Genomic DNA, 12,549 nt, shown 5'->3' with positions numbered 1-12,549 from the left:
GAGCATGCTCAAACCATTCAAGGCTTTATACACTTCTATCAGATCACCTCGCCGGTGCCTAGTCTCCAGACACTGTAATTTGCAAAACCTAAGCCTTTCTTCGTAAGGGCAACCCTTTGTTCCATTCACTAATCATGTTGCCCTTCTCTGTACTCGTTCCAGCAGCTCTACATGCTTCTTGAAATGAGGCCTCCAGACCTGTATACAGTACTCAAGGTGTGGCCTGACCATTGCCTTATACAAGGGAATAATCACCTCCTTATCCCTGCTAGAAAAATTCCTGTATATCATTGATAAGACACCATGGGCTACTCTTGCAGCCCATCTGCACTGCTCAGAAAACTTCATATCTGCCTGCACAATTACCCCAAATCCTTTTCATTCTCTACCCACTGTCAGTGTAGTACCACAGAGTTGATACGTTGCTCTGGGGTTGCTGTTTCCCATGTGTAGTACTTTACATTTGTCAATGTTAAACTTCATTTGCCACCTCTAAGCCCATCTGCTCAACTTTTCCAGATCCTGTTGCAGCAGCATAGCGTCAGTAGTGTCCTTAACAACCCTGTCAACCTTTGTATCATCTGCAAACTTGGACATTAAGCTTGATATACCATCATCAATATCATTTATAATTACAGAAAACAGCAATGGACCCAACACCGAACCCTGAGGAACTCTACTAATAACATTAGTCCACAATGAGCAGTGTCCATTGATTACCACTCTCTGTCTTCTTCCACTCAACCATCCCTTTATCCATAGCAGCAATTTGCCTCCAATGCCACACTGCTCCAATTTGTGCAGCAGTCTTCCATGTGCAACAGTATCAAAAGCCTTTCTAAGATCCAAATATATAATATCAAAGTTATTCCCTGCATCCAGTTCTTTTGTGACTGCATCATAGTATCCAATCAAATTGGTCAGGCAAGACTTTCCCTTAACAAAACCATGCTGTGTCCGAGCTATAACTGAAGTCTTGTCTAGATGATCCTGCAGTGTTTCTTTAACCAGTGCCTCCATTAATTTTCCTGGAACAGAAGTTAAACTCACAAGTCTATAATTACTTGTTTCAGCCTTTGATCCTCTTTTGTGAATTGGGGTCACATTTGCACATCTTCAGTCTATGGGTATCTCCACTGAGTCCAGAGAAGCTCTCATAATTATGGCTAAGGGTTTGCTTACTTCCTTTGCTGCCTCCTTTAATATAACTGGGTAGATCCCACTCACCCTGATTATCAGTGGGACTAACTGATAAGATGATGTTAACTGCAAAATTCTAAATAGCAATGTCCGCAAATAGGCTTTTTATACTAATCAAGAGATGTCTTTCAAGATTTAGACCTAAATGGATATCAGGTGAACTGATGAGATCAGTGGCAAACAATAAAACTGCATGAGATGCTTATAAATTATCAGGGAGCACAAAAACCTACAGTGAGTACAAACTAGTCTTAAAATAAGTCACTAAGGGGATTAAGCAAGCTAAGACAGAATACAAGAAGTTTTTCACTAAAAATGTAACGAAAAGCAGCAAATATTCTTTGTTTATGTTAACAGTACAAGGGAAGGGATAAACCACTCTGGCCAAATAGATATAAATGGCATAACTATTGATAATCCTATTCAGGTTACTGACAAACTGAATAAATATGACAAGGTTTTTATGGATGGGGATATCATAAATATACTATTTAACTGGGAGCTAAATAATTTTGTGACAACTGAAAGTGGAAGAGAAACTGTCAAAACTAAAAGTGAATAAGACACCTGTTGGGTATCTATCAAATTACATTAAAAGAAGAAGAAAAAAAAAGACAATAAAACCCTTTGTTATTATTATGAGAGCATTGCTAGGTTCAAGGGTGGTCCCTACAGATTGGGGGTGCAAATGTCTCCCCTACTCATGAGGGGAGGGGGGCCTGTAAACTTGACTTTCAATTCCAGGTGTAAACAGATGGAGTCGATGAAACAACTAATATAGGACCACCTTGACAAGAATGCAGTTACAAGTCACCTGTGGCATGAGTTTTAATTAAAGGAAAGAGCTTATCTGAAGAATACGATTAGCTAACAAGCAACAAAGGAACTGGATGGAAGAAATTATTCTGACATTATACATTTAGATTTTAGTAAAAGTTTTGATATGAAACACTGTGGCAGAAGACAGAATGGTTATTATTGGGCACTACTCTTCTACAGATTGGGTATGTGCAAATGCCTTCCCTACTCAAAAATAAGGGTGGAGATCAATGGATGAAAATAATTACAGACCTGTAAACTTGACCTCTGTTCAAGGTGAAAAATGGAGTCAATGAAAGAACTAATGCAGGACTATCTTGAGAGAAATGCAGTTATACAACAATCAAAGTATAGATTTTTAAGGGAAGATCTTGTCTGACCAATAAGATTAGCTATGACGAGGTAACAAAGGAGCTAGATGCAAGAAATAATTTTATTATTTCTTGTGGCTTTTTCCTTGGTCTTTTTTTTTTTTTTGTTAGTTGTTGGCGCATTGGCTTCTGTGACCATAATGCACCTCCCAAAGGTTTTTGCATTTACTCTGATCCAAGCCCGAGGCGGGATTCGAACCCGCGACCTTTGGGTTGCCAGGCAGGCACTTTACCCACCCAGCTAGCCCGGTCAGCCGGCTTTTTCCTTGGGTGATGTGCTATTAATCCTGATGAGAAAAGTCATCTATGTACTGTAACAGTACTTGCCTTTACTCCTGTGTTCTGCTCCCATGATGTTTTAAGACCTATCGATGAGGATCTTCTGTTTCAGACACGCAGATTGACCAGAAATCTGTCCTGTGTTGCAAAAGATATTCCTTTCTTTCTGTTTAGACTGCCAGTTTCTGATAATTTTCTTAATAAACGTGCCCCCCCCCCTTTGACTGATTACAGTGAATACTTTTAACTATTTCATGCATAGAATGTCTCTCTGCATTCAACACAGCAACAACACTTTTCCTACACAGCGTTAATTGTGAAAACTTAGCCACTGCAATAGCACAGAATACTGGGCTCGTGGCATATGCACTTAATTTATACTGCCACCTATGATGATGATGCAATCATGTATGGCACATGACATAATCTAATAGAGCTTGCTAGAGATGGATGGTGGAATAGGGTAATACAATTACAAAACATATATGATATGTTGCCAAATTTCACAGAAATCCTGTGAATTTTGCAAGTGATGCAATTTTTTTGAGCACCACTGTAGATGTGCCAAATCAATTTTCATGAACTTAATCTAATTAAATGTATGGTGGGATATATTACCACTGTTTCTGTAAATAGTCTTCACCAGAAATGGAATAGTATCATTTTATTACTGTCATTCAATTTTGCCTTATTAGTTAGTTTCATCATCTCTTAATCAAACTTATCTTATTATTCATAGTCACGTGATTTGGCAGAAACTAAGGGTGTGAAATACCCCTCCTCTCAATTTCCAACCCTGGTCTTTGCTGTATACTTAATAGGAAGTATGCTGAAAGGAAAGAATTCATGGGATATCTGGTTCCTGGGTATATAGGTACACCATCACTGCATTCATGTAGGTGGTAATTCGACATCAGTATGGATAAATGTGTGAGTTAACAGACTTTGGAGGAATGTGAGTGCCCGACACAGGGATCACTTTATCATGGAGGTGGTACAGAAACTGCACTATCCCCATTCGATAATATCAAGAGTGTATCGGGAGTATGCCATTTTGGAAATAATATCTCATCGTGGACAATGCTGTGAGTGGAGAAAGGTGGTGGATGAACATGCCATCAATGTCTGTCTCACATTGTTTCGACCACCAGTACAGCGACAGTGGCGCAAATCACTGCTGACTTCAACGAGGGAAGTGCCAGAAATCTCCACCAATACTATCATGCAATCACTATCTGCAATAGGTTATGGGAGCTGCTGACCCACTAGAGTCCCATTATTAACACCATGGCACAGGACTCTACGCCTCAACTGGACAAAAGAACATCGGCACTGGACCTTGGATGATTGGAGATGGGTCTCCTGGTCTGGCAAATCCTGTTTCTAGTTATTTCGAATGGACAGGAGGGTGCATATCTGGCAGAAACTGCAAGAAGCTATGCACCCATCATGTTTGTTTGTTATTTGGTTTTTAGGAGCATTAGCAACTAAGGCCATATTGCTCCGAGGATATGCGGTGGTCATTCCCTGACCTTTCCGCACCCTCCGTATTTAGTGGTCACAGACTCGAACCCCGGTCTAATCAAGAAGCGTGTGCTACGCACTGCTGTTCCTGCCCACTTGGCTATGGAGGCACCCGCCCATCGTGTCAACAAAGAACTGTTCAGGCAGGTGGACGGTCGGTAATGGTCTGGGGCATGTTCAACTAGCAGGCATGGGACCTCTAGTACATCTAGACACATCTCTGAATGGTCCAAGTTACGTGTCCATCCTTGCAGACTATCTGCATCCCTTTATGGTCACTGTGCACCCACAGGGCAATGGACTCTTCCAGCAGGACAATGTGCTTCCCCACAGAGCCGTGGTCACTAGAACAAAAGGTTTGAAGAGCATTCTGCAGATTTTACCCCTATGGAAGGGCCTTCCCCATTCACCGGACATGAATCCTGTGGAGCATCTTTGGGATGCTGTGGAAAAGTCTGTTCAAGCTTTGGACTCTCCACCCATGAATGTGAATTATGGACAGTGGTGCAGCAAGCATGGATGGATGGATGGAAATACCTGTGGAACACTTTCGTGAACTAGTGGACTCAATGCCTGGCCGTGTGACGGCCCTTATCTGGGCGAAAGGTGAGCCTACCCATTACTAGGTATCTCATGATTTCTGTCCCCTCAGTGTACTTCATCTTTGGCATAAGATTCCTTTTTTTCAAATAACAATAAGTCAGACATCGTACTTTTTCCTAATTTCTGCTTTATTACCTTAGGAAAGTTATTTTCATTTCATGTACACATTCAAAAATTTAAGATCCCTCCTCCCAGAAATGTTTTCCTCCTTACCTAGGGTTTTTCGAATGAGGTAGAGTTGATCTACATCAGACTTTCCAGGCCACAGTGCTTCTCCTCGCATTAATTCTGCTGTTACACATCCTACAGCCCACACATCCACAGCAGTACCATACTGTGTGTCTCCTACTAATAATTCTGGAGCCCTATACCATCGAGTTGCTACATAATCAGTGTAATTCTCTCCAGGATCTGAAAAATACAAATGCCAAATTAAGAAAAATTATAATAAATAAATGAAAACCAATGCCATTTTGTGCGATTAATAATTAATTGCCTAAAATAAACAAATAAAATGTACTTACTAAGTGTTCTTGCAAATCCAAAATCACAAAGTTTAACCACACCTTCTTTAGTTAAAAGTATATTTTCTGGTTTCACATCTCTGTGTATGCACTAAAAAGACAAATGAATTTCAGAAGGAAACAATATAGCAAGAATAGTTAATTATGAAAAACATACTACTTAGTGCCAAACAAAGCAATGTTAATGCATTTTCCGATGCTGGTAAAATCTACAACTCTTTGCCAAGTTGCATTTTATTTTTAAACTCATTACAAGAAGTTTATCTAATACTTGTACTTAGATAACCTTTTTGTAAGGACAAAATCTGCATATGAAGAATACGAGGGAGACAGCTCATTAATTAATGTAAGTACTTATGTCAATGCTTTATTAATTATTCACACATTAACAATATTAGATACAAAATGTACAAGTGTTGATATTTATTACAATAATTTGAACTGCCATGCTAAATTAGTAAAATTATCTAATATTAATTTAGTGATATATTAGTTCAGAAAAATAGCACTGCATGAAAAATAAGACAAAGAAACATTTGCAAAATGTTTTTAGGGACACTGTTTTGTCTTGTTTTTCACGCAATGACCAGATGGTTGGCCAGTCAAAGGAAGAGACATTAGATAATGGGAAGTAATTCTTTGAGGACAGAGATCTGGCCTATACAGTTCACCCTAAATGCTAGGAAAATACATTAAAAATATAGCTATATATTTATCAAAATAAATTATACTGATTAGCTCAGAGATAAGTATCAACAATAGAAAGTTATTATTATAAAATGGCAAGACACTGAAAGAAATACAGGGGGTCCCCGGTATCCAAGTCCCCGCGGTTACAAGGATTTGAAAATTAAAGCTTTTTCCCTTGAGAAAATTGACCAATTTTTTTTTGTGAGAACAACCTTCTTCATTATCGTGCAACAAATGTTAAGCGCGAAGTTCAAGACATAACTAAATGCTATGACACAATTTTATCTGAAAAATACAACAAAAAAACAAAAAAAAAAACACAACTGAAAAATAGCGTAACTTCAATAAACTTTACTTAACTTTAAATTGTGTAACATATTATAATAAAAAATATCTAATAAAATAATTTTCTCATTTTTCAGTTCCTTCATTCATTTTTTACTATGTACAAGTACATAATAAACATTACTATAAAATATCAGTGTAGATACACCATATCTACTCATCGTTCACAATGAATTGCTCATGTATAGCACTACCTCGAATAAGTAACGTCTCACTTGCAATACCAGGGTACCTGCCCACCCACCGATGAAAAGTCAACTAGCTTTGAAATGGTGCCGTCTAGGTGCCAGCCCACCGAGAATAAGTAACAATAGTCTTCTCTATTAGTGAAGCATTACTTATTCAAGGTAGTGCAATACATGGGCAAATCGTTGTGAAGGATGAGCACAATATGCTCATGATGCTTTTCACACTACTATCATAGTTTTTCTTTAAAAGCTGTCTATTGTGTATCTACATTGATATTATATAGATATAGAATCTTAAACTCTTAAAATATTATGCCTAGTCACATTCAGTTTTATTTAAATAATAAACATTACGAAAATTGGTCCCCGTTTTAAGTGGATTCATTTTAAGCGGAATTTTCTGGAACCAATTATCCTCGGATAACAAGGATCCCCTGTATTCAGAAACTTGAAACTCACATTATGTTCGTGGCAAAAGTTGACTGCTTGTAAAGTCTGCCAAACAATGCGCTTTACAAGTTGATCCGGAACGCTAAAATGAAAAAAATAAATAACTGAATATTCTTAAACAAATAATTACTTATTATTCAGAGTATATTACTCTTCTAGTTTCTATATACAAAGTAAATGATTTTCTTTACTCCAAAGACAAAAGTGTAGAAAACTACTGTTCCAAGACTACTGTCTAAATTATACCATAAAATAAATGCAGCATATTAATGTAACAGTAAGGCTGCAGAATAGTAACAGTAAGGTTAATCTTGGTAAGGTGAAATTCTTCTGCCTATGTATCAAGATACCCAATGATCAAATTAAAATGAAATAAAAAAACAAAAATCTAAAGTTAAACTCACTCTTAGCAGTGCAAACACAACTCCCACCCAAAGAGATGTGCAGGCACACGCGTGCACACACACTAATGGAAGAATGCCACATCCACAAAATTGAAATAAAATAAAGACAGGTAACCTCACATTTAGACCTGCCAATTAGCTAGTCATCATATAAATTTGCATTCTGTTCATTACATTTATTTATTTAAACTATAGAGGGCGGTGGCCATGACATATATTACTTTCAAGTTAAGTTTGTTATTTTTTATTCTGTATTTGGATCGTATAAGGACATGCACTGATGCTGCGGACAGCTATCAACAACTGAAATACATGAAACAGAATTCACAAAAACTGTATATTATTACCACAAATATAGATGTAGATGGAATGGTATATGGTGCGAATGGCACATTAGAATATATCGAGTATGAAGGAGATGAAACTGTCAAACGAGTATGGAATTCAGTTGCATTGAAATCATTTGCTGACAATTTCAATATACAATTGAATTCCAAGAATGGAAAGGAATTTTGTAAGTTTACGAAAAAAATCTTAAATTTGGATTGATCGTTGAATACATCAATAAATGCCATACACAATGGAACCACTATTGATGTATTCAGCCGTGAACTCAAATCTACTGAATCAAAAAATTATGTATCTTATTTCAGTTTTCATAGACATTATGTTTTCTTATTTTAGTTTTCATAGACATTATGTATCTTATTTTAGTTATTAGCATTAGCATCAGTTGAGGCATATGATGCAAGAAAGGAAGCTTATACAGCATCAGCCAAAAAAAAAATAAATAAAAACCTTCCCATTTCACCCATCCGGCCACTCCAAATGTTTGTCTAGTTCAGCGGTTCCCAACCTTTTTTGACTCGTGAACCCCTTTCAACATAATATTTTTATTGCGAACCCCTGATCCTATATTCTCTGAAATCATATAAAAGTACTGAATTTTCATTATAAAATATTTCCAGTACAGTACTACATTTTTATAAGCGACATTGCATAATAAAAATTATTTTTATAATTTTATCCACTCTTATCCTGTTCAAACTAGATTTTGAACAGGATAAGAGTAGAAAACTTGCTTCTTGCCCTAATGGTAGCCGAGCATTCTGGTCCTTCCAAAGCTTGGCCACAATTTTTGCCCATCTCTGTTCCCGCTTCTGTCAAAACCAGATGGTTCTGTTGCCACATCAGCCAAAGAAAAGCTGACCTATTAGCAACCTATTTTTTTTTCCAATTCATGTATTGATGATCTTGGTAAATCATCTCAAACTGTTCCCAGTACACTCCATTCAATGAATCCTGTGGTTTTCCATCAAAAGAATGTCAGAAGGATGATGAATCTGATGCTACGAAAGCTCTAGGTCCTGATGGTATTTCTCCACTTGTTCTCAAAACCTGTGCCTGTGAACGTACTCCTGTTTTGTGTTGTTTTGTTTCACTTTCTTATTCCAAAGATATTTTTCCTTCTGCTTGGAAATTTTCTCATATCCAGGCAGTTCCTAAAAAGGGTGACAAATTCCTTCCATCCAATTATCATTCCATTGCAATTACTTCTACTCTTTCCAAAGTAATGGAGAAATCAATTAACTGCCAACTCAAACTACCTGGAAATCTTTCATCTGGTCAACGATCACCAGTATGGATTGCGTCAGTGTCATTCCACTGGTGATATTCTAACTTATGCACATCTATGCAAGAACTTCTAGAAGAGACAGAAAATGAAATGAAGACATAAGAGAGAAAATGGAAGTGAAAAAGAATATTATTGACACTATCAAAGAAAAGATTTTAGCATGATATGGACATGTAAAATGGATGCAAGAAACCAGATATTCAAAGGCTATCCTGGAATGGATACCTCCTGGAAGAAGGAGAAGAGGAAGACCTAGGAGGACATGGATGAATGGATGGATGGAGTACGGAAATGCATAACAGCCCAAGGTTTAACTAACTAACACACCTTGAACCGCACTTTATGGTGGGAAAAAATTCCTACCAAAAAATAACTTGTAGGCTGAGGAAACCCATTGTAAATGGAAACACTCCTCTTGAAGAAGATGTGCATCTATGAACAAATTCAATGGAAAAGTTTTTGGTGAAACTCAAGCCATTGCTGTTGACATTTCAAAGGCTTTTAATCGTGTTTGGCATAAAGGTCTTCTAAATAAGCTTCCATCCTATGATTTGCCAGCTGTTCTTTACGATTGGGTATCCAGTTTTCTCTCTGACCGCTCACTGTGGGTGATGGTAGACGGCTCTCTGTCTTCTAACTTCTCCACTAATGCTAGTGTTCCACACGGTTCAGTTCTTTCTCCCACTCTTTTCCTCTTATATATTAATGGCCTTTTTCCATTGACCAGAAATCCTGTCCATAGTTTTGCTGGTGATAGCACATTACTTTCCACCTCCCAGTTTGAGAAACCCTGCTCAAACAGCTTCAACTTCTCAAGTATCCATTGCCAAATCCTTAAATGCTGATCTCCAGGCAATTCTCCAGTGTGGCAAAAAAACTTAATTTCAATCCTTCTAAAGCTCAGTCCTGTCTTATATCTCGCAAAAAGGATTCTTCTGCTCCTATGCTTATCTTTGGTGACACTCCGATTTCTAGGCAAGATAATATATCACTTTTGGGCATTACCCTGACTTCTAATCTCTCGGCACAAGCACATTACAAATATAGCTTCCTCTGCATCTAAAAAACTTGGTTTTCTCTTTCGCTCTCTGCGTTACTTTTCATCCAAACAGCTGTTCTCTCTGTACAAATCACATATCCGCCTTACCATGGAATATTGTTCCCACATCTGGGGCGGTGTTCCCAAAACCTCTCTCAGGCTTCTAGATTCCATTCAGAAGAGGGCAGTTAGGTTAATTAATGACTCATCTCTAACAGAGCCTGTCCACTCTCTGTCTCATACAGGTTCTGTTTCTGCCACGTCTTTTCTGTCGATGGCTACTTCCATTGGCACTGTTCTTCTGAATTGGCTTCTATAATTCCCACTCTCTCTTTTAAAGCATTCCGAACACTGATGCAACCAGCCAACATCCTTTTACTGTCCAACTTCAAACTCACAGAACTAACTTTACTTCTTCCTCATTTATTCATTCAACTTTGTTTTCTGGAACAACCTTCCTTCATATGTATTTCCTGAAAATTACAATCTACATAAGTTCAAGTCTAATGTCAACAAGTATCTTCTTTCATCTTTTCAACCTTCAACCCATGCACTGTACTAAGTATCATAAGTTCTAAAAAAAAAAAAAAAAAAAAAAATTGCACGGGAAAACATTTATTTAAAAAAGGTTGTTTAGGCATGGGTAATGCACTTCCATCGTTTCTACTACCCAGGTAATATGAATGCATCGTTTATTCATATCTCCTATTGTGAATGAACCTTCAGAACAAGTGGCCGAGATATCGACTGCTTTGAATAAGTAACTTCACCAGACTAATGTTACTTATTCTCGGTGGATGCCACCACCCAGATGGCACCGTTTCGAAGCTTGTTGACTTACTCATCGGTGGGTGGGCAGGTACCCTGTTGTTGCAATAGCGACAACCCGGTTATGAAGTATAACTCCACAATATGAGAGATGCTTGATGGTGTGCATGGTTCTTAAACTATTTCTTGACTAAACATCCAAGAGTATGAAAAAGGTTGTTTATGCATAGGTAATGCACTTCCATCATTTCCACTACCCAGGTAGTATGCATGCATCTGATTATATCTCGCATTACCCATGCATAAATAACCTTTTTCACACTCCTGGACATTTAATTAAGAAATAATTTTAGATATTTATTTAACATGATATACTGTAAGATAGTAAAGTAATCATAAGGAATTGTGGGAGATGTGGTTTATTTCTTTGGCAATTCTTTACTTTTTATTTAATTTTAGTTTACTTTATTGTTTATTATTAGTTATATTTTGTAGTTTACAATAATATACCTATGTAAATCTAAGCAGACACCATTGCGGAATTTTTAGTGCAAACTCCCTGGAACACTTTTGCAAACTGATGGTCTAGTTCAACCTTAAATTTATTTAAGCAATCAACTTTCACAACAACAGATGGAAGTCTGTTCCAGCAATCAACTACCTGCTGGCTAAAGGCAAACTTTCGCACATCTATTCTATAACTGTCTTTCCTCGATTTGAATCTATGCCCCCTCAGGTTGTTAATCTGGGCAAGCAGAAGTATCCTGTCAGCATTGAGCCTGCTCAAACCATTCAAGGCCCTATACACCTCAATCAGATCACCTCACAGGATGCCTAGTCTCCAGATGCTGCAACTTGCAGAACTTAAGCCTTTCTTCATAAGCGCACACCTTTGTTCCTCTCACCAATCTTGTTGCCCTTCTCTGTACTCATTCTAGCAACTCTACATCCTTCCTAAAATGAGGCCTCCAGACCTGTATACAGTACTCAAGGTGTGGCCTGACCACTACCTTATACAAAGGGATAATTACCTCCTTGTCTCTGCTAGCAAAATTTCTATATATCATTGACAAAACTCCATGACCTGCTCTGGTAGTCTGTCTGCACTGCTCAGAGAACTTCATATCTGACTGCACAATTACCCCCAGGTCTTTTTCATTCTCCATCTCCCTGAGTGTAGTACCACACAGTTTGTACATCTCTCTTGGGTTACTGCTATTGTTGACAAAATTGATCTTACATGAAGAAGTGGTGCTCATAGTTCACCTGTCTATTTTATTTCAATTTTGTGGATGTGGAATGCTTCCTTAAATGGAGGGATATGCATTTTCACAGCTAATGATGAGCACCATTTCAGTTTCTTCTTTTTTATTTTATTTTTTATCTGATCATTAGGGCACCTTCATACACATGTGGGAGAACTACAACTTGTCAAGATTAATTGAAATTCTTCCAATAAGTAGGGGAAGCATTCAAAGAAGTAATCATAGAGGCTACTAAGCTTTCTACACCAACTAAGCAATACTGTTCAAGGAAAAACCTAATTGAATGTCAGATGAACTGATGAGACTAGTACTGAATTTGTTTCATGGTATAATTATTGTTTTTTTGTTTACAATACAGTTGATAAATATTTAAAAATGTCCTTAAAAAATATAGCTGCACAAGATAAGATATTAAGTATATATTACTTTTGATCAGATAAAAGA

At 37.5% G+C, this 12,549-nt stretch overlaps 1 protein-coding gene across 1 annotated transcript in view; it reads right to left on the bottom strand.

Moving 5' to 3' along the window:
• The window catches only part of LOC150084933 (cyclin-dependent kinase-like 4), a 109,140-nt gene that overhangs the window by 47,808 nt on the left and 48,783 nt on the right, over positions 1-12,549 (bottom strand). The window contains exons 4-6 of the mRNA XM_090375657.1: positions 7,003-7,075; positions 5,321-5,411; positions 5,010-5,207 (exon numbers count right to left, since the gene is read on the bottom strand). Of these exons, the coding sequence (XP_090231783.1) occupies positions 5,010-5,207; positions 5,321-5,411; positions 7,003-7,075 (362 nt within the window). The remainder of the gene's footprint in view (positions 1-5,009; positions 5,208-5,320; positions 5,412-7,002; positions 7,076-12,549) is intronic.

The sequence above is a fragment of the Mastigoproctus giganteus genome, chromosome 6, assembly GCF_048544385.1.
Source record: "Mastigoproctus giganteus isolate SK-2022 chromosome 6, ASM4854438v1, whole genome shotgun sequence".
Taxonomy (NCBI): Eukaryota; Metazoa; Arthropoda; class Arachnida; order Uropygi; family Thelyphonidae; genus Mastigoproctus; species Mastigoproctus giganteus.
Note: the sequence above shows the minus strand (reverse complement) of the source record. Positions and strands in the feature narration are given on the sequence as shown.